This window comes from Pogonomyrmex barbatus, unplaced genomic scaffold, assembly GCF_055798465.1.
Source record: "Pogonomyrmex barbatus isolate J1 unplaced genomic scaffold, ASM5579846v1 scaffold16, whole genome shotgun sequence".
Lineage (NCBI taxonomy): Eukaryota > Metazoa > Arthropoda > Insecta > Hymenoptera > Formicidae > Pogonomyrmex > Pogonomyrmex barbatus.
In genome coordinates this window covers 4,202,504-4,229,329 of record NW_028297112.1, presented here as the reverse complement: position 1 = coordinate 4,229,329, position 26,826 = coordinate 4,202,504, and the positions used below count along the sequence as shown (strand labels likewise).

The 26,826-nt window shown below is 30.0% G+C and overlaps 2 protein-coding genes across 5 annotated transcripts; one reads left to right on the top strand and one right to left on the bottom strand.

Annotated features, from left to right (window-relative positions):
- Positions 1-17,842: 17,842 nt before the first annotated feature.
- Positions 17,843-23,138, top strand: TAF1C-like (TATA box-binding protein-associated factor RNA polymerase I subunit C-like). 2 transcript variants are annotated; one of them, XM_089073903.1, is made up of 12 exons: positions 17,843-18,996; positions 19,383-19,642; positions 19,849-19,950; positions 20,105-20,235; positions 20,369-20,459; positions 20,553-20,672; positions 20,797-20,995; positions 21,067-21,208; positions 21,581-21,801; positions 21,874-22,142; positions 22,231-22,404; positions 22,486-23,138. In XM_089073903.1, the coding sequence occupies exons 2-12, from the start codon at positions 19,402-19,404 to the stop codon at positions 22,887-22,889; spliced, it is 2,094 nt and encodes a 697-aa protein (XP_088930029.1). In that variant the 5' UTR covers positions 17,843-18,996; positions 19,383-19,401; the 3' UTR covers positions 22,890-23,138. The 2 variants fall into 2 exon arrangements, with proteins under 2 accessions (XP_088930029.1, XP_088930030.1); XM_089073904.1 differs by lacking the exons at positions 17,843-18,996; positions 19,383-19,642 and having other exon boundaries at positions 19,849-19,949; positions 20,103-20,235.
- Positions 23,122-25,709, bottom strand: LOC105427292 (mitochondrial import inner membrane translocase subunit TIM50-C). Of its 3 annotated transcripts, none has more exons than XM_089073907.1 (8): positions 25,480-25,709; positions 24,800-25,137; positions 24,440-24,559; positions 24,124-24,231; positions 23,893-24,024; positions 23,681-23,804; positions 23,439-23,542; positions 23,122-23,369 (listed from the first exon to the last, which is right to left on the bottom strand). In XM_089073907.1, exons 1-8 carry the CDS (start codon positions 25,619-25,621, stop codon positions 23,274-23,276), a joined length of 1,164 nt encoding a protein of 387 aa, XP_088930033.1. In that variant the 5' UTR covers positions 25,622-25,709; the 3' UTR covers positions 23,122-23,273. The 3 variants fall into 3 exon arrangements, with proteins under 3 accessions (XP_088930033.1, XP_088930031.1, XP_088930032.1); XM_089073905.1 differs by having other exon boundaries at positions 24,800-25,143; positions 25,480-25,708; XM_089073906.1 differs by having other exon boundaries at positions 23,122-23,366; positions 24,800-25,143; positions 25,480-25,708.
- Positions 25,710-26,826: the final 1,117 nt, after the last annotated feature.

Below are 26,826 nucleotides of genomic sequence, written 5' to 3'. Positions count from 1 at the left end.
TTTACATATATTTCTATAGTTGAGTTACCGAGCACTTAATTTACACGGGGAATTATAGCGACATTCATTAAACAAGACAGGTATATTTCATCTCATCATAAGAAATTGTTGCATAGTAATGACTCCCGGAAGTGCGAATTGTCTTCGTCCTCTATAATCAGAAGGAAATTTTATATAATTGCATACTATATATGCCGGTACAAAGTAATTTTCTTAACTATAAGTTACGATTCGTGGCGCAGTTCTTTGAAAGTAAAGCTGCTATAAAACTTTTTCAATTTACGAAGCATTCAATGAACTGGATTACGTTGAAGTAATTTATCGAATGGTTTGATAAATTAAAAACATAAACGAATAATTGAACACGCAGATGCAATCTTTTATAATACACAATATTTAATGCAAATTAATGTTTTTTTTTTATAATTATGTTCCTATAATCCTTAAAAAAAATAAATTACAATTATTTGACAAATTTATGTAACGTTTTGTTTTCAAGAAAAATTAATTGAAAAAATATATATATGGAAATTTCAGAAAAAACTTCAAATTATATATTCCGCAATTGTTATATCATTTCTGAGTACACTTTTTTACATTTATCATTGTACTTTATATTTTTTATCTTATCTTACTTAGAAATATACATCATGTTAAATCTATAAAGAATATATCTTTGCGTATATTGAGTTGAATTTGCTCGAGAGTAAAAGTATTTGTCGTGATCTATTCGCGGAACATTCTATGTGATCTATGTAACCATGAAAGAGATATTAAGTTTTTACGATACACAAACAAATTCGTGACTGCAATTTTCGCTTTCTGATTTGCAATTCAAGCAATTTATATTTAAATTGAAAAAATTTATATCTCTTAAAAGAAATATGCAGTACCAAAAACAGACTCTCAATAGAAACATTCTACTTGACGATTTTTCTTAGTCGTCGCGAACTCTCATTATGTATGATACGAATTCCCACGATCATACAATTCCACCTTCGCACGAAATACTTTTTTAGATAGCTGAGAAATATTTAGGAAAATATTCTTACTTCCTGTTCTTTCTCTGCATAACTTTTTAGATTATGAAATTAGACGCATTAATATATAAATTAGAAAAAAATTTCCTAATAAATTTTCTCTTTGTTTAATCAAGTATAACTGCAGAGTTCCATGAAACTGGAAATTACTTAAAATGATTTATATCATGATAACTAAAATAACACAGTTTTAAATTTCAAAGAAACTCTACTAAATGAAAAGATAACGCTTTGTGATAAATAAGGAAAAGCTTTATCCTATCGTTAAATTTATATCATTAAAACTCACATCAATTTCGAGAAATATAGATTAATAAATATTTTTATTAGCAAATTTGTCGAAATAAATTAGATTTCTCAGCATGTTATCAAGCTGCCATAAAGTTTTATAATCTTACAGTTATGTATGTTAATTTGCTTAGTATTTCTAGGTGTGATGTAGGTTTCCTTACAGTGGATTTACTCTGCTCCGAAGGATACAATGTAATATATTATATATTTCGATGTATGTGGAGTATAATATAAACTTTATCTTCTATCCCAACGCAGCTGCACAGAAATCGTTGGCATCTTCTACAAAGGGAAGACACTCGTCACCCTTCAGAAATACGCACGAGCGGATTTCAGCAGACATCCCTCCACATATATTACTTTTAAAAATAATATTAAGTAATATTTATCGATTAATAAAAAGAATTGTTTATCATTTATGCGAAATCAAACAAATGTTCCGATATGATTGCGCGTTTTTCGATTGCGCGGCTTTCCTCGGCGATAAATCATTTTTGTGAATGTCACACGCGTTCACATATGACTTTTGTGAAAACGTACGCAAAAGCGAGAAATAAAGTATCGATCGGTCAAAGCGTATATATATATATATATATATATATATTGCATCGTAATCATGTGATTTATTAATTAGCTGAACGTCAGTCAAAATAAGAACAAAAATCTTTTTTGCAAAGAGATATAATAATATATTACAAATACATAACAAATAACATATTTAATGGAGGAATTAAAACTGTTGAGTTCCATAAAAATTAAATAGATAAAAGAAAAATAAAATTATATAATAATTTTTATAATTAAAATTTCAAACGTGATGTAACACAGTACATAATATTAGTAATAATAAGAGAAAATAAAAATAAATATATAAATTAATTATGTATAACTTTAGAAATATGATAATATTTTATAATTTCAACAATTCTGATGATGTGTATAATGTGTTTATTTATGTATTTGTATCATTATCGTACATGTTTCGTGCTACATGTCTATAAAAATGCTTAATAAATATTTATCAGTTTAAAACTGCATATTTTTGTTGTATCGTACATCGTTAGCTTATTTATAGAAACATCTAGAACTCGTAAATAGACGAAAGACATTTTCATTTATCGCTGTCACGAGTATTTCGCTTATTTCAGTGCGATAAGGTATTCCAAGTGAGATCGAGTTACATCGAGACTGTAATCTTATTTTCCGAGCTCATAAAATCTGCTTAATGCAAATCGGAAATATAACGTTACTAAGCCGGTTTTAGAACAGAAATTGCACGGTAGCACAATGACCGAAAGATTTTCTTTTGCCTTCCATGCGATGGTCATGATCGATCGTCTTCCATCGGTCAGTTACAGTTTATATCAATTGTTAATAACACCTTGTAGATATTTAAATGTATAGATTAATAAAAAAAATTGTTACACGTAAACTTTATGATAAAGATCAAAATATGATTTCGGTAAAGAAAGGGAGAAATCACATTAGAGTAATTTATATTTAAAGATATATATGTTTATATGTTTATTTATTTATATATATATATATATAAATACATATAAAGAGTAGGTGTAGAGAATAATAAACAAAGTTTGAAGACACATTTACTACATTTATTTTTGTAGTGCATTTTTATATACAGAAGTATAATCGCGTATATATGTATATATTTATATATTTATATATATATATATATATACGTATATGTAAATTGTTTCTCGCGTGTTTCACGCATGTTACTATGGATTCTAGTCAGGGAAGTCAGGCTGAACGGAAGAACTTGGAAGTAGCTCAATGGTCATGCTCTTATAAAAAGTTCAAAAGATTATTTAGAGTAGGCTACGGGTAGATCTAGTAGGAAACTATACGAAGAAGTCGAGATTTATTTATATTCGCGATCACTCGTTCATTATCAGCTAGCTATTATTTACAAGGCTCGTACGTGATATCTCACTGAACTCTTCACCTTCAAATGGCAAACGAGGGATCTGTGTATGAGATGTCGGATGAATGATGTTAAATCGACGTAAAAGAAAATGACAACCAAATGTAATGAGGGGATAGATATGATTTTTGAATCCAGACTTTCATCGCCTCATTACAGTCATTTCGTTACAGTAGTATTTAAGTTCGACGTAATTCGCGTAATTGCAAGGAAATCCCTGGAGTGATTTCGCGGATGATTCTACGTTAATTGGATATCTGATGTCTATCGCAATGACAGCGTCATCGCCTACGTAATATCACAGACAATCTTAAAATTACTTCACGACGATAGGTTCTTGTGTAACGATAGAGACTACATCTATTTTATAAATGTCTCGGACTTCTTTTACAAAACAGTTTCTGCTGAGACATCGCCTGTTTTTACAGAAGTATTGACTGTATTTTTGTAGCTCGCCCCATCAAATTTAAAAATGGCCTTCTGGTTTTAATCATCTATTTTATATCAAAATTGTGTTTCACAAAGAAAGATTTTTACATACGAATCATATCGAACGAATGTACAATATTTTTTGATTATTCATCAAATAAATGGTCATTATAAGATCAAAATCATTTTGTCGAGAGTCAAAAACGTCAAGTACCGACATCATATTCCTGATATTATATTCGGAATATGTATATAAATAACGATCACATTTCTCTTTCGGAATCATTTGATAGCAGATCCGATTCAAGTTTCGAAAGTGAATGCGTTAAAATGCATTAGACGAATCGACATTGCTGATAGAAGTGTTGCATGATACGTTCGTTGCATAAACTATATCAATAACTAACGGTGTCGCCGTTTCCTTTCTAGAAGAAAAAAAAATGAGACAATCGCCGCGCTGCTACGGGGTCGTGCACGCGCGCGGAAAGGAAGCGTGGCCAGCGCTCATTAAACATTCAACGAAATCAGGTCCGAGTTTCTCGGTCCGGTTGCGGATAATAATCGGGCGCTCCGAGGCCTTTTGTCAAGGCGCTCGGGGGAAGCGAAGCGCGAACGAAAGGAAATGAAGGCGCTCCCTCCGCGGTCCCTGACACCGTCTCGAGGCTTCGCGGGAAAGGCCGCGTCCTGCTGGCCGGCCGGGTACGGACATGGCGGTTGCCAGGTTGATGATAACAGTTGTTCTCCCGCGTGGAAAAGGGACGAGCGGCTCCAGAGTGTGTGGTTCTGTCAACGACGACGATGACCGACGACGATGAACGATGATCATGACGACAGTGCATAGGTAGTCCCACAGGAAAAATGTCTGGTCTCTTATCCTTATCCTGTCGTCCTTCTTCTCGTTCTCCTCTTCCTTTTTCTCCCCCTCTTTCTCCTCTTCCTCCGCCTCTCTTCGTAGCGTTCCGGCTCCGGTTAGAACGTACGCCGCGATTGGTTACAGCTGGCCGCGATCGATGATGCTGACTGCTAGGGTTTAATGCCAACATGGCCTCGCGACAAGACTGTTGCGCGAACGCGTTGGTAGCGATGATGAGAGCCAAGAGATCAAGCAATCTCCCTCGGGATCTCTTCTGATCGATCCTCGAGACACCTCGCGTCTGATCCAACCGGATTTAGATCTGGCCTTTCTGGCGTCAAGTTCTTTTCAAGGTTTACCGGCCTCGCGCCGGTTCTGAATCCGCCAGAAGAACATGTTTCTGGAGGCAGAAAAGGATATAATACACCGGGTGTATCTCTGCATTCAATAATGTGCCGGAATTTACACGCAGTGATGTCTCCCCGCTCCTTTTTACGATCTTCGTACTCGAGGGACTCTCGGGAGACTTCGACAAGTTCTCACCGGTGAGAAGAGCCGGTGACGATTCTCCTCTCCTTGGACTTGATCGATTCGGCTTTCGGCCGTCCGTCGTGTCGACACGGCCGACACGACGCCGTGATTGCGATACAATGGAGATCCTCTTAGATCTCCTCCTCCTCCACGATCGGCAAGCTGCTGTGGTGGACCAACGGGCTGGTCCTAGCGGTGAACGCAAGGATCCAGTAATCTAACTCGTTCTTCTTCTCCATGAGGAAGGTCAGGGCGATTGGCAGGTCACCGCCCTTCTGCCGCACGAGGAAGCCCTCGTCCTCGTAACGCTCGACCGTCGTGTTCCTCAGATTTAGCACGCCGAGCGGCTGGCATATCTTCTTCTGCGGGTAGATCACGGCGAAGTGCTCCACGCTAGTGCGATAGACCTTCACCTGTACACGCTGCCGATGGCCATTCGGCCCGATCAAGGTCATATAGCCGCTCATGTTCTCGGTGTTCCAGCAGGAATCCACGTTCGAGTTCTTCAAACTCGACTGGTTATACTGCAGAAAGTTTGTGTGTGATATGTCGGCTGGCATCCTGACTTTTGCCGCTCCTGCTTGATCGCCTCTTATCTCTTATCCTCCCTCTTTCTCTCACACTCTCTCTTTCTCGTTCGCCTTGACTTCGTCGATGACCGTGAGAAGGTCGACCACCTGAATGCTCGTCACAAGGGCGAGATCTCGCGATGTCAAAGCTTCGGGAGAAAGCTCTCTCGGAAGGTGTGATGTATCTTGATCCTCGCGACAGCGAACGTTACGAAACTCACAGATCGATCGCGCGCAAAGTACTGCCTTCGGAAACTTTCATCGCCACTATTTATAGCAGTGCGCGGCTCGGCGCCACGCGGCTGCGCCGTGGCCCGCGGCTCGTTCGCTCGCTGCGAGAGATGCCGTCGTCGCGCGCATCTTCCCCGAGAGATATTCCATGCGTTATACATCGTAAATCAGAGCCGTAGCAAGTGGTACCGGTCGAAAAACATCGATGTCGCAACTTCTCCCTCAAATTTTTCCTAACGCTTCCGCGATGGGAAAACATCGGATCATCTTTCTGCGTCACGTATGGAAAGATGAAACATACTCGGGTATCATCGCCTGGTTCACAGTTTCGCTTCCCCGATTGATCTTGATTTTTTGAAACTTTAATGAGAACTCGAATATATCTTTATTATCATAAGTCTTTGTAATTTGTAATTAAAAAATTAAAGTTAAATGTATTCGGATCTCGTAGTTTAAAAGATTCTATGACATGATTGAGAATAATGCAATAAAATGTACATAACGAGTAATAAATAATTTGTTCATATTCTACGAACGCTCATATAATTCTCTTTAAATATTATTTTTAATATTTAAAAATTTTATTTATTACTAACATACTTATATATTATACATGATACCAATTTTAATTATCTTAATTATTATATTTTTACTTGCCGTTTGTTTTATTTATGAATTATAATTATTTTATTATTATGTACTTATAAATCTTGATTATTTCGATTTCTTTTTGATTAGTTTATAAATAATAAAAAAGTTGAATTTTATAAGTACATTTAAATTTGGATAACTTTGTGACGTCAGACAAAAGATAGCTATGTACGGCTATGCATGAAACGCATGTGTTTTGTTGTAGTTTGTCTTGCGTGCATTGCGTGAAATACGTTGTGCCATGTCTTTAAGACGCATTGCAAATAAAGCGACATGTAGCGATAATTCATCCATTGTTGACAAGAAAGATAAACGCGACGTCGCAACTTGACTCTTGCGATTGTATTTTCTGAAATGTTATTTTTTTCCACCTCATTTTCTCGTTCTTACAGTATAATGATTGAGTTCGTTTTGTTCACTTTCACATTCTGAGTATTACCATTCAGCGTTTTGTCTAGAATATGACGTACAAACGCTATTTATAAATAATATAATATTTATATTTATGCCCCAATAATAATTAGGGCAACAAAATATGAAAAAACATTTTTAAAACGGCTACACTATTTAACAATAATTAATATCGTTTTAACAAAAGCCATATTTTTATTATATTTTCATATTTAGAAATAAATAAAGAAAATAATCGATAAAATATATCGATATTGATTTAATAGCTATAATGATAAATACAGATATTTTTATCATTTCTATTTACTTAATTATAAATTATAAATTATTTAAAAAATTGAACTTTCTAAATGAAATATAAAAGATTATATATTGCTTCAAAAATATAATAATATTGAATAGATTTTTTATTACATATTAATAGAAAATATTAAAATAATAATGATCATGCATAACAGAGAAAAGCAAAAAAATACAAAATAATTTATTATATTAGAAACTATAATTATAATAAGTAAAATAAAAAATTTAGATATGATATCAGAAATTATTGAAAAATATTAGTTAACAAAAATATAAAATACTTTTAATAAATCATCTTTTCTTTATTTTATTTAATAACAATTTGTCATCATAATTTTTTTATCATTGAGAATATATTTCATTTAGAATATATTTATGTTGAATACAATATGTTTTTTATCATGACACAAACAGTGAGAACCATCGTACTTGAAAATAATTGCACAGCGAAGAAATGATCGATGCTCGCCACAGTCTATCAATATATTCTTAAAAAAAGATCATCGTACACGTGGATGCATTGACATTTCATGTTCAGATGTATTTAATATATATATATATATATATATATATATATATACATATATATATATATATATATACACATATATATATATATATATATATATACACACACACACATATATATATATATATACACATATATATATATACATATATATATATATATATATGTATATGATATATATGTATATGATATATATTTAATATATATATATATATATGTGTGTATATGATATATATATATATGTGTGTGTATATGATATATATATATATATATATATATATATATATATGTACATGAATGTAAATGTGAATGTAATACGTATATGAATATAATATAATAATAGACATATGTATGTATAATAGACATATATGTACACTGAAAAGTTATTTGTTCATAATTATTAAATATTTATCATTTCAGAATATTTCTATATTTAACTTATGAATTCCATTTCAAATGTTTATAATAATAAATATTATACAAAGATGTATTATGCATAATATATATTCTATGTATATTCTACGTATCAAAGAAATGTTGAAATTGATTAATTGATACTAATGTCAAGAAAAATAAAAATGTAAAGAAGTTAGCTTATTCGATTCCTTTTAAATTATTAGGATTCGGTTATATATATCGATACTCTTTTTTTACACTCACATATATACGCATACGTGCGCACACATATATGTACATGTTTCAATTCTAATAATAAATAAAACATTGAGATATATAAAATTAAATATTTTTTTTTTCATATAAATCAAAATATTTTAGACTTAACAAAAGAATTTCAAAAAGTCAATCAATACGAAGTGTCTTTTTAATTTCTGATTTTGAATTTATTCTATTATATAATCTTGATTTACGCATCATCTCACGTAATAGAATTTCTCCAAGTATTCCATTTACTTAATAGCTAATTTATAGAAACATAGTATGCGTGCGCTTCTCATCATCACAGATGAGTCGGATAAAATTAGTGAAATTTCTTTTGTATTTTTGTTTGGTATGCATAAAATTCTAAAAGAAAAAATTTTTTCTTCGTAAAATTTATTGAGATAAAGTAAAAGAGATTTATTTAAAAATAAAAATCATAATCCTTTGTGTTATTTCATGAACTATTTCTGTTACAATTTAATCTCACTTTATTTATTGTAAATTTAATTGAATAGTCTATATTTAAACATCCAATTGCATCCTTTATATTCTATAAAAAGCACCTGTCTCCACTTGAAAATTTCAATTGACAATTAATTAGCCTCCCTTATATTAGAAACAGCGCATGATACGCCTTCCTCGGCGTTCAATTAACGCGATGGGGAGGCGATAAGGTATCGATCTCTTGTCACGATTAGAACCGGTTTATCAAGCTATCAAGTTCCAGTTTTTCCGTCGTTCTAGCGGCTATTCTAGGCGCAACAACTGTGGTACGCGATCAACGGTTTCCGTTGGACAATTAATGGACACGATCGATAAATCTCTAACCGTGTCAAACATTTCGATTATTCACGTTGCATTATCAGGAAAATTTATCATTGGACGAAGTTATAGGATTATCTTATTTGTTGATTCGTTTAGGAAATTTTCGGGAATACCATTTCAGATGTGACCGATGCGAGTCGATAATGGTTTTTCGTCACTCTGTCGTTGTGACGATAGAGTGACGAAAAACATCGATTGTTACAATCGTATGTTCAATCGTTGCGCCAGGTTGTTGCACCCGACGCAGTCCCTTCGGATGCAAGATTCGCAGTGACAACGTCGTTTATCACTGCTCTCTTCGTAGAAAAGCATTTTTGGCGCGCGTCCGAGTTTTCCGTGCTTCGCTCAACTTTCGGAATGGGTCGCTCGAATTTTCGGGGTCCGCGCGTGATTCAGAGTCGAGAATTCGTGTGTCCCGTTGCCAAACAGTCGCCTGGTAGACTCATCGGTATTTATTGACTGTCAGCTGTCCCCGTTCTTAGGGACAAACGATTCGTTTCTTCGTAAAACGCATAATCCGTGCCGGGTGTTCCAGAACTGTCAGAGTTAGACAGACGTTTAACAAACAAACAAAGAATAAAGATGATTCTAATATTCCCCGAATTCAACGGTTAGATCATATGCAATTAAAAATTGGAACTTTGGAACGTTAAAAATATATTATCAGGGATTTTCCATAACAAATTGTTTATTTAATCTTTAAGCATGAAAATAATTTGTTGTTTATCAAGCACTTTGTTGACATAAAACCACTAAATCTATTTTTGTTTATGATGTACAAAATCAGTTAAATAATACTGTATGAAAAATAAATCTGAATGTTTGTTTAAGAAAATATTTAGAATAATGTTATAATTATACAGAAATAAAAAATTAATTGACGTCTTTTAGATGTCTTTAAGACGTCATAATGTTCTCTGGGAAATTCTCAGTTAATAGTTGAATTTAATATCTTTTTGTAACTTTAATTTAAAATAGACAAAGAAAAAAGAACTTTTAAAGGATTTTCAAAGAATTTGAAATTAAAATCAAATTAATTAATTAATTAGTTATCAAAAGCTTTGAAGTTCTTTTCTGTAAAATTTTTTTGAATTATGTACGTATATCTATAAAACAATTATTATAATTTTCTTCATTGTCTTTAAAAATTGTATGAAATTATATAATTGATGATAAACTATGATTTGATTATCTAATTTAAAAAATTATAATTTTACCAAAGGTATAAACAATTAAAAAAAACTTTTTTTAAATCATAATCAAAATTTAAAAAAGTTTATTTAAAAAAAAAGCATCAATTAAAATGCAGCCAATTAAATTAAAGACAAAAGTAATAAAAAAAATGATTCGAATATTAATGTAATAATGTGAAAACCGAATATTAATGTAATGTTGTGAAAACCGAAAGAAAGATAGATAGCTACAAAATTTCGTAAACCTTTTTGTTGATTTAATTCCGTATAAATCTTAATAATTCAATATGACATTTATGCGTAACTGATATATGACATTTATGCATAAACGCTTAATCAATGTTTCCAATTCTCAAAGGAAACCAAATTGTGAGGCAAGAAAAGAACAAAGATTGAAGAATAAAAATATATGTCTGCATGTTGTACATCATATACTTTCAATATTACGATCGATCGAAACGCTTAAACGTGTCCTGAGTAACGAATCACATTAAGAGATCGGAACGCGTTTGTCGCACGTGGTAAAATCGATAAACGCCGTTGCATGCGCATTACGGGCAAGGATCGGCGACAACCAGACATGTTTCTTCTGATTCATAAAAGCGAAACTCGTAACGATTCGTAAACACGTTGACAAAGCGTCACCCGCATTTTACGATCACCGTTAGGACTTCACGGAATATACCCGCATTCGAACGAGCAATGGTTTATGCACGGGCAGAGACTGTCAACAGTCTGCAAAGAAAATCTCTTTTCATTACACGGGTCGATGAGCATTAGCTGATGACACACGTGCTGTGATAAACGAACGTTACGCGATTGCCGGATGAGATAGATTCCCGGAAACGATTTCCTTCTTTCTATTTATCATAAATGGATATTTTGCTGGAATTGAAATAGAAAGAATAATTACACAACGCGCAGCCAAGGAAAATTTATTTGTATGTTCTATCTTGGCATCGTACACAAATCCTAAATTTAGAAAGGCGTTATGACTGAACAATAGATTGTTTTCTAGGTTTGATAATTAGCTAATGATTGTTGATTTTATATTAAAATTATATTTCATATTAAATGCGAGCGGAAGCGTATGTGTCAAAATGTCATTTTCCCTTCCGCAATTTCCTTTTCGCGTAATTGCCGCGGTAATGAAACAAATATCTGAAATTATGTGGGGGGAGTCGTAATTGCGTTTTGGCTGCATTTTGTTTATGCATTTAGAGTACGGTCCACGTGGCCACACTAACCACGTGCGATAGAACGGAATATCTCATTATTGCATTGCAATTTGCCTTACGTGTTGCACAAAATTATGATGCACGTGGCGCTTCGTGCAGAAACAAGAGAAGCGTTGTCGCACGTGATACACGTGGCTATTACATGTAAATTCCTCATACAGAAATCACGTGGAATTGAGATACATTATTCTAGAAAGCAAACTGACGTTATTTGTCGTCATTTAAACGATATATGGCGATAACTAACGTCAGCTTTCAAATAGTTGAAATGAAAAGCTCTATTAATGAATTAATTTCGGGAATATATTCTATAATTATTTAATAGAAATTTACGAGCCTTTTCTCTTAATTTTATAAATTTTTTCAGGATATAATTTATTATGAGAGAGATCCAGCCAAACAAGCCATATAATTAAATTATTTATATATATTGTAATAATATATCGCATTCGAGATTTTCGAAATGATTACTGCAAATTCGCGCGCAATTTCTTTACTTTTAATATATTTTTTTAAGTGAATATAAAATTTAGATATTACTCTATCCTATATTTATTATGTATATATCATTTGAGACCAGTTAATAATTTATTTTTTACTTTAAGACTTTTATATCTTGAGATAATAATTGAGAATAATTGCATGATTTTAATAAATCAAAAAATAAATATGCTACTATATTTTTTGCAGTCATTAAACTTTCGCTCATAAGCGGCTTTCTGGAAATATCAGAGATACTTATCGAAAATCCGATAGGAAGAGACGATAGACGATTCGTTACCTTAGGTAACGTTAACTAGCTCACCAGATAGAATATAGAAAAGTGCCGCGATGATCCGTGTCTCAAAATCTAAGAAACACAATAACATTATTTTCGTGATGATGTAAAAACAATGTTAGCGCGCGGCGCTCGAACATTTGTTTTTGTGTATGTATGACGTAGCATGTTGAGTTTTTACGCCGCGTCCGTAGTCCGGACGTTATCAGTCTTGTTCCAGTAGTCGTATTGAAAAGATCGTCAAGCAAATCGCTTCACGGGCAGCGTAATTGCGTTGCAGTAAACGCGACCAGTAAAAATCAAGAAGCTACATATATCTCGTGTCTGCGTTAACCGCGTATCGGACGTGTTCGCTCACGCGACGTGACCGATTTCCGCCACTTGCGGTCGTTCTTTGTGCGGACAATTGTCCCGCGCGGCTTATACGCATTTTGATCGAAGAGCGCGGAGAATAATTTGGAATATCACATTAATTATTTCGTGTTTTACTTATCGTGATTGACGATCGTTTCTGGGATTCTCGCACTGCGTGTTGGTTTATTCGTCGCCACGGAAGTGCCATTTGCGCCAAGTACTACGCGAATCGTTTGATGGCATTGATTTATACATACATGGTGGAATACGCGGACCGTGTGATTCGAGCCAATGGATGATTGTGATGCGTCAGTCGTGTAATCTCACTTAGATCTCGAATTTATGAATTTACGCGCTTGAATCATATCGGGCGCAATATTTTCGGAGTGTGTTCGCGCTTCTATTGGTACCTGCTTGACTCACGTTGTACTCACGTTGTACGTGAAGTGATCGATGTTTGAATCACTTAACGTCTTTCGCTTGGCTTTATTTTGTAAGTAAGATAGCCGTAATATTAATAATTGTAATATGATAGCTTTAATATAAATAATTACATTCATTGTTTTCATAAAATCATATCTATTATTATACATTTACTATTGTAACATATCGTAATAATAATACTGTCTAATATCATTTTACAACATAAAAACGAATAGTTATTAATTTTTGATTATATTTTTGTTTGCTAAATGCATTATCCAAATTTGGCTATTTGGCACAATTTTAAGAAAAATGTTGTCAAAGAGACCAAAATGATTTTGGGTTTTCATAATAACTCCGATAATAGCTCCAAATATTTTTTTTTAATTTCGCTAATAACACGAAAGTCAACTTTTAGTTTTAAAATGGATTTTGCTTTGTTTCGATATGATTTTATGTTTTCGAGATAGCAATTAGCAATTTAGAAATAACTCTTTTCTCATGGACATACTGTCCGACAGAATTTGATTTTTTCTTTTATTAATGTGTGAATAGTCATTTTCGATGTATTTTTTCTTGCTGAACGCGAATTTATTTTCAAAATTTAGCTGTGTCAATTTTAAGATATATTTAAATAATTGAAATGAAAAACTGTTAAAGAATTAATTTTGGAATACATTCTATAGTTATTTAATAGAAATTTAGAGACCTTTTCTGTTTATTTTATAAATATTTTCAGGATATATAATTTATTATAGGATCTATACTGACTACATAATTAAAGTATTTTATATGAATTGTAATATATTTTATAATAATTATAATAATCGTAATTTATTTTATACAATTATAATAGGATTATATTTTGAGATAACAACTGCAAATTTGCATACGATATGTTTTTCTTTCAATATATTTTTCAAATAGATATAAAATTTAAATAATTCTAAATGTATATTGTATATTTATTATGTATATATTGTTTGAGACTAATTAACAACTTATTTCTTACTTTAAGACATTTATATCTTGAGAGAACTATAATTGCATAATTTTAATAAATTAAGAAATAAATATGCCATCCTACTTTTTGCAATAATAATTGAATTTCATTTGCTTGATTTATTATAATTTGATATAAAATTAATTCTTAAAATATTCGTAGCATATTATTTAAATTTTATATAGAATATAAAAATTTGCAAGCATATCGACAAAAATATATATTGTCGAATATGTTCAATATAATTTATTTTATTATATAATCGAAATTATATAATCGAATATATAATAAATTCATGATAATAACAAACGATTATTTTTATAATAATAGTTTAATCTAAATATCTTTAACATTCTTCTAAATTCTTATGGATTTTATTGTGCACAGTATATTGCTAATACAGCGACAGTTAATTTATTGTAACAAAACAGATAGATGTGGATATCTTATATAATGTGTTTTGTGTAACACATTATATAAGATATCCACATCTATCTTTGATCGTAACAAATCTGTTAAATAAAACAGCAAATGCGCGATTATTCAGAAAGTATTTCAAGCGTACATACAATATTTAATGATTTCAATATTTAATGTTAAATTATCAAAAGATACTATAGCGCCTTGTATTAGTATTATTCTTTATATTGTTGAATATTTCGTTTTACACACATTATAGGTATCGTAGCCTTGAGCATTGTTTACATGCCGTGTGTATATCGCGCAGCGCGATCGTGTTTACGAGCACTCTACGTCCATTCTTTAACTGGTATTCGTACGGGCAGGTAGCAAAGCGCGTCGCTCCGCGTTTCTTTACATTTTTTCATTGTCAAATGATACGAATGTTGACCGAACGTTGCTGTATTATATGAATATATAATAGTAAATGCTTATTAACGATTTATTAACGATTAATTCAACGTATTGAAACAACGACTTTTTAATAGAGTATATATATATATATATATATATATATATATATATACATACATATATATATATATATATATACACATGTAGCGCGACTTATTCCTTTGACTTTTGTAAATGATAACCCTTCTAAAGGGTACAGCCTTGATGCGGCAGAGAGGCTTAGTATTCCGAGGGGTTCCATGCCCCAAAGACGAAGAAGCCAACAGTACCCATTGCACCGTTATTAATAATGTTAATATTAGATAATACTAATGTTATTAATAATGTATTAACACAGCATTCGAATCGTTCAATGGCTCTTCTGTGGCAAATGCGTTTCACGCGTTAATCGGTCAGTTTTTAATCAATCGTCATTTTTTTCCGCCGGCGATTTTTAAGTAAATAAACGAACTGCAGTCAGTTCGTCGCGCCGCACGTTTATTTTGGGAGTGTCGTAAATGATTGGATTGGACTGACGGAACTTAATATTTTCACGGGTAAAAAACGCGGAGTGCCGTAAGTATCGAAAGACTTTGATTTAAAATCAGTCCACGCGCGATTATTCGCAAGTGTTTATTTCGCGAGTGTCCTGTGCCACGAGGAAATCTGACGATCTAACATCCTGAGAGGAGAGACATCGGCGGAGCAATTTTATGGTAAATATCTATTTTTTATAAATATAAAATTAATTGATTTTATATTTTTTGGATTATTTAAATGGATTATAAATTTCGATAATTTACAATTTGTAAGTTTGTAAATAGCTTGGAAAAGAAAAACAAGTTATAATTTTATATCTTTCATTTCTATAATTATTTTTTTTGAAAATTATATAAATATTTTTATGAGAATATTTAATTAAAAAACAATTATGTAGACTCACTATACATAAAAATTACTTTTTAAAATACCTATCATTTAGAGCACTGTTATAATTTGAATGTTCTGTTTGTGTGTTACAGAATCGCAACTACATGACAGATTCACTCCGTTGTTGTTCATCGGATTGGTGAGTAACGAATTTTTTTTTCTTGGGGTAACAAATCTGTGACCTAAATTAGTTATTCAGTATATTTATGATAAAAGTATTGCAATCGGATATCTTCACAGATTCGTTGCCCTAAAATGGATAGGCTTAAACAGTTTGGGATGTATATTTAGTCCTGGTATTTATTAATTTATTATATTGAAATGTACTTATAGACACATTCAGATACATAAAGTTCATGAAAGAGAGTTCATTATATCGATGCTTTATTATTTTATTATTTTATTATTCTCTTTCGCATTTCAAATGAAATATCTATATTAGTTATTTAAAAGTTATCAAATTATCTTGTAAGAAGATATAAAAATAATTTAAATGTTTTAAAAAATTAAATATATACATACACATATATTATATAAAATAATACAGACAATTTAAAAATAATAATGTTGAATTTATTAAATTTTTATTGAAAGTCTATTAATATATAGAGTTTATTAAATTAATTTAATTTTCGATGTTTTAAAATAAATACTTAAACAATAATATAAATAGTGCAAAAATTTATATTAAATTAATATTTTTCAAAAACATTTTAGTTTTCGTTCAAATCTTTTTATGATATATAAAACAGAAATAAATATTATTAAAACTCAATAAAAACGGGAATAAAAATTACAAAGAAGTATTCACATTTTATATTTATATAATAAAAATATACATTTATGTGTGTTTTTTATTTACCTATCTTTCCTCTTCCTAAATTTTATCAGGATTAAATATCTAAATCGATGCATGAAAGATATATGTATTTAGAAATTTTTTAATAATATATATCATAAATAAAAGTGGACGAATAATAAAAAGTAGTATGAATTACATAATAAATACGTTATCGATTTTTCCCAATCATGTATAACTTATTCATATATTTATTCATGATCGGCTTTACACAAGTTAAAGCAAAATTTAATATGACGTATAAGATTCAGTAAATGTTTCGATGCGAAATACAGTCATAAATTATTAATTTACTTTAATTTAAAATATTCGTTTTATATTAAAAATTTATCTTTAATCTGAATTCTGACTTAAAACAAGTATTGTTAATGTATTATATTAGATTTTATGATTTATCTTGTTTATTAAACTTTTTATTGTCTATATTATTATATTTGATAAATTATATAGATTCGTATACAATATCTAATATTTAGAGTTTACATTGGTATAATATTGGTATAAAAATTGGTATAATAAATTGTAAAATTGTATATTCCGTAATATCCGACATGCTGATTGCGAGAAATTTATTATCTAGTTTATATCTCACGTCATTCATTTTGAATCTTTTACGGCATTCTTATCTGAATCACAATAAGATTTAAATAACAGTTTTGATCAAATAATACGGCCTTAGATTTTCGAGTTTATATTCTTTATTATGTACATTATATTATTCATTATATACACATTACAATTATTTTTATTTTCATTTTTATGCAAAATATTTTTAATTTATCATTCGATTTTTTTAAAAATTCGATTCATATATATAATCGATATATAATCGAATTTCTTTACTTTGACTCAAAGATTAATTACACGCGTTGCACAAAAATGCGATTTATTATTAATAAATTAATTTTAAAAACCATTATCACAAATTTTATATTTTATTAATTGTTTGAATGGCCCCCGCGATGGATTATATCATCAACGTGCACGTGTAAAAATCGAGCAAAAAATCTGTCAACATTAATAATAATTAATAATTAGTCGGTAATTGAAGGAATATATCTCCTATTATCTCTGGTTATATGTAACCAGAATCTTTGACTATAAGATCAGAGTCGACGATGGAGCAACGTGGTCAGGAGCAACGAAAGGTAGGTTCAATCTGGCTTGAAGAATCAGAAAAGATTAGTCAATAACATATTAATCAAAATGAGTAAATGATTGTTAAAAATTTTTATATATACGTGCGATTGCACGTAATTATGGGGAGAGGGGGGGAGAGGAACGCCATCAATGTTTTCAACATAGATTTCTAAATATTCAACTCCTTTTCTGAACACTTATTATCGCACGATCGCGGGTTATGAACCCTGCTGGATTAGTCAGCACAAAACAGGAATTCGATTAGGTAGACTATTCGCTATATTTTTACTTATCCGAGAAAATGCATTAAAATTCGCGGATAGATAGCAACGCTATGAAAATTCGAATGAGAAAAAAATAATATTTTTATTATGCAATATGATTCCCCTAATTATTTTAAATAAAAAAGTGTTGAGGTACAAGTGTCAAAAAATCAATAATTTACGAGATATTTTATATTTTATTCTGGCATATTCATCTTGTATATACACATGATATGTGTCGTCATGATAAGAATATATGTATTTAACATAAACATTTGCGGAATGCAAAATGAAGAAGATCCGTCTTTGTCCCATGTCTCTACGTCTATTTTTTAAAAAGTTACAGCCTTTTAAAAATCCGCAGGTGCACCCTATTAAAAAAATTGTGAAAAAAACTCCCCTCACATTTTTTGTTTACATGTTCACACTTTTTTGCCTCAATAAAAAAGATGTGAAACACGTGTAGTACAAGCGCTTTGAGGGTCGAATGCCGCCACCGAAAACGTACGCGTGCGTCATCTATCGGATAGATAGAATACGTAGTGATTGTGGTCGGTATTGTCAATGTCTTCTTAATAGTGTAACCAGTATTGACAATAACATATGGGAGATTATGACAGTAAACTACAGTAGTATCAAAGATCCGCACGTGGTGGTTCCGAGACTTCTTTTTGCGTAATATTAGGTTATATTAGGTTTGTTTTTCTATTTCTGCATGGATTGTATTAAAACTTTCTATCTTATTTTTGTCAAACTTCCAATATACTATTTTGTTTTAAATACAACGACTATAATGTAATACATTAGCTCAGTTACAAAAAAACAGATCAGTTATACAAGTAAATTGTAGATTTCTTTTCAAATAAATGTTTTGTTTGTACTCATTATAGCTTGTGATAAATATCTCACGATGTTTCGCTGCAAAAATAATGTTATCGTAACATAATAATTAAATATGTCGATATAAAGAAAGAATTATTTATTTATTTAACATTCTTTTATTTTTTTAATTAAAAATTTTTTTATTTCTTGAATAGAAAGAATTACAAGTACAAAACTGTATATGTTTAATTCTTTAAAGTATCAGACTCGATTGAGCCATGAGGGAACAAGAATTGAAGTCAAAGGCATTTAAACATGCTGAAAACTGTTTGCTGAATAAAATGAGTAATGCATTTTTGAAAAATTATCCACATCATATAATGCCGGGTTATAATTTAAACAAAACGCCATGTATTGAGAACTGGGATGAGGAGAGTGCTATGGGACTCTATCAAGACTTTCCATATAATTGTGATTTACCAAAACCATTATTACCACCTGCAAAATTATCAAGAACAGGTAATTGTGATTGATATAATTTGAAATTTTGTTAGAAATAATATAATCCTTTTTTCTTATGTTTATCTTGTTAATATTTTAAAAAATTATTTTAGTTTTAAAAAACTTTAATTTCTTATAGCTTATTTAAAATATCAAAAATCATATTATAGCGTAAGCTCTTGATTTTATTAAATATAGAGCATTTCTTTAAATATATTTTACAGTGCTTAGCGAGGAAGATCCAGCCTTACAACTCCTTACTGTGAAAAGCCATCTAAAAGATGATATAAATAGAATATTGAATTATTATGAAAGACACAAAAAAGGTTGTACACATATATGTGTGTATGTGTGTGTGTGTGTATGCGTGTGTGTGTGTGTGTGTGTGTGTGTGTATACACATACATATACATGTACATTTATAAGATTAGAAATAATTCGTATGTTTGATGTTAATTTGCTAAAAATATATTTGGATAGAATTTAAACCACTACGCAAAAAAAACATAAAATGGAAAAGAGGAAGTGAAGGATATAAAGCAAATGTACCTAGATATATTGCCGACATAGCTGAATTGCTTGAAATGGATCCAGATCCTTATTTTGAAGGGGTATGCTTGATAAATTATAATTTTTAGTATCGTTTTGATATTGATTGACAATTATATAAAATATCTAAAGAAATAAATTGTACATTATAAGATGATAGGATATTTAATTTAGGATTGCTAAAATATTTTTTAGACTTACAATTGGTATTATACTGGTGGATCTTTAAATTACGTTCAGTTAAATGACTGGGATGTTCTGCTATTTCCATTTATGGAAGATTTAGGTACTTTCTTGATATAGAGTTATATGTTCATAGATATAATATTAATTTGTGTTAATTATTTTTTATGTCTTTCTTATATTGAAATATTTTTAGTTGCTGCACATATTGTACCTATGGAAAATTTCATATGGAAGCCATTACTACAAAATTCAGCTAAATGTAAATTACATAGATCATTGTATGAAATTAGACAGAGCAAGATTAATAATACATGTACGTGTGTCAGTAATCTTGTATTTAAATATAAAATTATATTATATATCTAAAAGTTTATTGTGTTTGTTAATAATTATATATATATATATATATATATATATATATATATCTTGAATTCTAGGTAGAATTTTAGGAAGACACAAAAATCAATGTACTCTTTATACATTATCCAATTCTGGAAGTAATTTACTACTTAATGAAGTTAATAGACAAGCATCAAAAATACCATATGTCAGTGCTGATTTGAGTTTAACTAATATCAATTATCATTGTACACTTAATGCAGAAAAAATATTGTCTTTGTGGGATATAAATAGTGCGTAAGTATTTTTTTGTATCTCATATTTTAATTATGTATTATCTTTCCAGTATCAGTATTTTTTTTTTATAGAAATTATATTAGTAGTGGCGCTCTATTACAAGACAATACAACTCGTATGGGCGATGCTTGGGGATGCATAAGATTTCAAGAAACAGATCCAAACCTTTTGATTTATGTGGATAGATGTTGTTTGCATTATCTCGATACTAGGGTAAGAAATTAACAAGTTTTAAATCTATTTATTTTCTCACATTATTATAAATTTCACATATTTAAAATACATAATACATATTTGTCATCTATTATATTAGAATATTATTGTATGAGTATAATTATATATCAGAAATGTTAATTACACATTCCTCAAAGATGTCAGTATCTTTTGATTTAGGACTTTTTTGAACATTATTCATAGAATCTTGTTTAGATTTATATTCAATATATCCTAAATACATTTTAATAAAATCAAATTTACAATCAATAAGAGAATTTTTAATTGTTCTCAAATTTTTTCATTAGAAATAGCCCCTTGATTTAGGGAATTTATTATTAGAATATTATTATTATTCTGATTATTTTACAGACTAGTCTTGATCGAGCGTGTATTACGTTATGTCCAAAATTTAATTTGGAAAATTGTGAAAGTTTGTCGGTAGAAGCACCGAGTAAACATAATTGTTGTCGATACTTGGGCACTTATCATTCTTTCTTAATGTGCGATAATCGTTCTCCAAAGCAATGCGTACGTCAGAAATGGACGCATCAATTTAAGGATGTCCCATTATTAGCAGCTGTAACAAATAGGTTAATAATGTTAAATTAAAATTTTAATTCTAATAATTGTGATTATATAATCAGTGTTAATATTAATTACAGCGATGATAAGGAAATTATTGTCCTTTCAACTCAAAAATCTGGCGAAAACACAATAATTTTGAACACGTGGTTGAATGAAGAGGATTCCCATTCTTTTAATTTGCCCTTCACACCTCCATATATTGCAGAAACGTTGAATGAATCCCAATTGCAAGGAATGTGTTTAAATCCGTATTTACGAAGCAGATTTAAATTATGTAACGTTGGTAGTATGTTAGTTGCAGATGTAAAGAAAGCAGCAATATTCCACTTTATTCAAAATTCTATTGGTATAATTACATTATATTTATATTAAAATATCTTTTATTTTAATATTTGAAAACATGATATATATACATATCTTCTTGCTCTTCTCAGGTGATATATTTTATCAATGTGTAACACACGAAAATATATTGGACAAGTACTCTCCTGTAAATGGCAAAGCTTGTTATGCATTAGACATGTGGGAGAAAGCTTTATCAGCTCAACCTGAGCCGCTAGTACCTTTAACTCTTACCGACAAATGCAATATGCAATACATATATGAAAGTAAATGAACATTTCTGTTTTTAAACGCATTTTTACTATACATAAGTGTCAAATAATGCAAAACATAAAATAATTTTATAGATTTCTCGAATAAAACGCTCAGCCGCCCTGTAAAATCAACCGAAGAAAATGCAGATGACGGTTTTGAATCAACATGGAAACAATCATTAGCCACGTTAGGATCGTATATAGATCTATTAGCCCCAGAACTTCTTGCAGTTTGGGAAATACGTGAAGACGTACCTGTACCGGTAGGGGCAGGATCTCATCAAAAAGTTTTAAATTGGTTAGAATCCTCGACTCTGAATCATTCCAATATGCAATCACAAGATGAGCCGGAATATATACCTACACCTGTCAATACTCAAGAATTGATTAGCGTTTCTCAAGAACACGATCTTACGTACATTGAAGATAGTGATGTATTACAAGGAATACTATTGCCGAAAGTTAAATCAGAAAATAGCAGGAAAAAGCGTATTTAAATAATTTACAATTAACTATACAATTGAAATATATTATTTGACGTTAATATTTTTATATTTTGGTATATAATATATATCAACTTACTTTACTTTGGTATATAATATATACCAAAGTTATTTGTGTGTGTTTGTAAAAATTTGTGTATGTTTCTAAAAAAATATTTTATTACATACATTTTATATTCATTACGTGATGTAATATTGGTATTACGTATGTTATAAATGAATAGAATTATTTTGAGAACATCATTTAACATTGTATTTTATTAATAAAAATTAAATGATAATCATTATGCACAATATCAGTCGCTATAAAATAATTGAATATCTTGTGCACTTCAGTGATCCAATATTACAAATTTTAATGCGGTTGATTTCTTTTGACTAGCGGTTTCGTAGAAAAGATGGTTTCCATTTCGAAGTAAGTATTTTACTGCTGTCCTGTTGCGCCTTATTTTGTTCTTCTTCCATTTGCATCTGCTAACAATCGCCATTATAATTAAAAAAACATTTTATTATAAGGATTATAATGCTACTATTGCAATTTACCAAATATTTTCGTCGATTTTCTTTAAACATTTCCAAGGGATTATCAAACTGTCTATAATAATTTAACACATCTCGCACATCTTGTACATTTGATGTTAATATTGCTAAAAAAAATACCCTTGTTAGTCAGTAGAAATTATAATAATGCTAATATTTATAATTTATTTATAAAATTGTTACCAGCAATAATAATGTTAAATAAAATTTTTAGAGCATATAGTAGTACTTAAGATTCATCTTACTTTTGAGGAATGCCGCTAAGTCATATAACATAGTGTCATCATCGTTACCCGTCCATCGAGGAAGTTTAAATGCATTTTCTGGATGTAATTTTACACTCTCGTCATTCCAATCGATAACAATAACCTATAATTATAACATACAATAGTTATATTGTAGAAAAATTTCATAATGAAAAGAAAGATGCTTCTTTTAATATTATAATAATAATTACTTTACTAAGATCACGATTGAGAGCTCCCAGATCTTTAACGTGATGTCCATCCACAAAACGCGTAGCGTCTCTAACTAATCTATACATTATATAGCCATTTGGATCAAGTGCATCCAAAATAGGAAATACTGTCTGTAATTGAAATCGATGAATATAATTTTTTTCAAGTAAACGATAAAAATAGAAATAAAATGACGTGCAAAAAAGAAAAATTAAAATCAATGATTATACCATTCCTTGTTCAGCTGTATAAATCACAATTTCAAATTGAGGTGGGGCAACTGCTTCTAAAAACTGATCCACTCCAGGTCGTTTTTTAAATCTCCATCCAGTTTGATACTATAAATAGTACACACACACACACACACACATTTTATATATATATATATATTCAGTAATTGTTGATTATATATATATATATATATATATTCAGTAATTGTAATGTGTGTATATCATATATATATATATATATATATATATATATATATATGATATACACACATTACAATTACTGAATTAAATTACATTAAAACTCCAAGATACTTACTGTCCAATCTGGATGTACAAGAAGATCTGTCAACTCTAAAACTAAGGTATAGGGTGGCTGAATATATGGATGTTTCAATGGATCAGGTAATAACTTTTCTCTACTGGGTTCCTGTACTAACTATAAACATAATAAGAAATTAATTTTTATAATTATTAATATTAATTTTTATAATTCTATGTTAAATCCACTTCTGAAGTTAAAAAATAAACTATATAAAAAGAATTTAACAAATGTAAAAATTTTAAAAATGTCAAACTTATTTTATAAGGCTTCTTATATACTGCTTTATTAAACTTGATTCAATATAATAAGAAAGTAACAAATGTGTATATAAATATAATTATAAAAGAATCATACTCTTGTATAATAATTTAGTTCTCTCCTGACTCTTTTGTAGATTTGTTCAAAGAATGGTAAATGAGAAAATTCATCTTCAATGACATTTCCATGTTCATCATAATTAGGTCTTCCTAATTCGTATACTAAATAAGTAAAGCCAAGGCTCATGGATATACCAAATGCTGCAAATCCATAATTCATCATTCTTTTTGATCTTTCACGATTTGCTTTTTCCTCTTCATCTTCTTTTTGTTGTTCACTTTGTTTTTTATGAGTTGCTGCATCCTGTACCACGGATTCGGTTTCATTTATCAATGATTGTATGTTTGTTAGATTACTAGTAATCTTTGGACGATCTGTTGCTGAAGATAAATAAAAAGTTTTGCACATAAAATATACATTCTTATGCATATATATATATATATATATATATATATATATACCAAAAATAAATCTTTTTTTATATTAAAGCAAGACTTCAATATTTTTTTTTTTAATTATATATGTAATTGATGTAGATTTTAGAAAGATTAATAAATGAAAAGTAACAGTTCTCTTCGCCAACATAAATATTCATTAAACATTAAAATTATTTATTTCCATCGCCGGACGATAGCATATCTTATTTGTGTGATTCGAATGATTTTAATGATAATGCTATTCCCATGCTTTCAAGTAGAGGTTATGATGGTGCTCACTTTCGGTACTGTAGCAATATTTTTGCGCTGATAGAACAAGCGATATTCGGTTGACAGGTTGTCGAAGGACGCAATACGTCATTCCCGTGTTTACATTGTATATTTTACACAAATCTCGCAAACTCCGCATCACAAAAGCCATACTTTGAAAATATCATGTGTTTTCCGGTCATTCGGGGCAGAGCAGAATCCAACAAAATCTCGTCATGTTAGCTCATGTCTCTTGATGAAGCTTCACGCGGCCGATAAATCTGAGCGTCTATCTTTTCGATTGAAGATAAATGTTTTCCAGTGGAAAATATTACAAATATTACAATAAATTTTCAAAATATATTAGAAATGATTTGACCAAATTCCAAATTAATTTAATCGATGATTAACTTGTCGAATATACATTATTTTGTTAGTGTAAGTAAAATTATTAATTTTTTACACAGAGAAAGAAAATTAAATTATGAACTAATTGGATTGTTTGTTTTAAATAATTCTGTCAAATAAATTAATCATTGATTAAATTAATTAAGAACATATCCAAGAGATTTAGGAAGTTCAATCCCTCCTCTGAAATTAAAAAAAACAAAGTTAAAGTTATGATTTACAAAATCTAATATTTTTTTCATTCAACATCAGGAATGAAGAGATATTATAAGCTTTAAAATATTTAAAAAAGCAATTTATTAACATAAAAAACTGCTGTTTATGTGTCAACAAAATTAATAAACTTTTTCTCTTAAAAAAATCTTGGATATGCTCATAATTATTAATAATAAAAATTGAAAGCTTTGACATTTGGAGATTTTATTAGTAAGAGATAAAGAATAAATTAAACTGAGATTAAAGTTAATCTACATTGATAAAAATAGGCGTTATCGAATTCTTTTGCGTACTTTTTTGCGTTTTAAAAAGAACTTCTTCATCTAATCTTATATATCTTCATTGTGTCGTATATTTGTCAGGTCGGGCACGACTTTCCGAGAATTAATTGTTAACGTTAATATTAAGTGAAAGTTAAACGTTGAAAATTTGAGAAGAAATTTTGCGAAAAACTTTTTGATCCATTTGATTAAATTCAACGGGATTTTTGCTGGAAGGCGGTTTGAAGCTCACAAGATCGCGAATGTTAGACGCCATTTTTCTTTTTCAAACGCTTTCAAACATAGTTCGTCACGGTTTCGTACAGAAGAAACTTTGAAAAGGTGACAGTCAGAGATAGATTGAAGTATGTGAGTCTTGTTTTATCGATTAGCTACGGAATTCTGTTGATTTCGTAGAAGTCGGCAGTATTCGTCGACGAAGTAATGTAATAGTCAAAATAGCGTGCTTTAGCTTGATCGAAATTTCATGTCA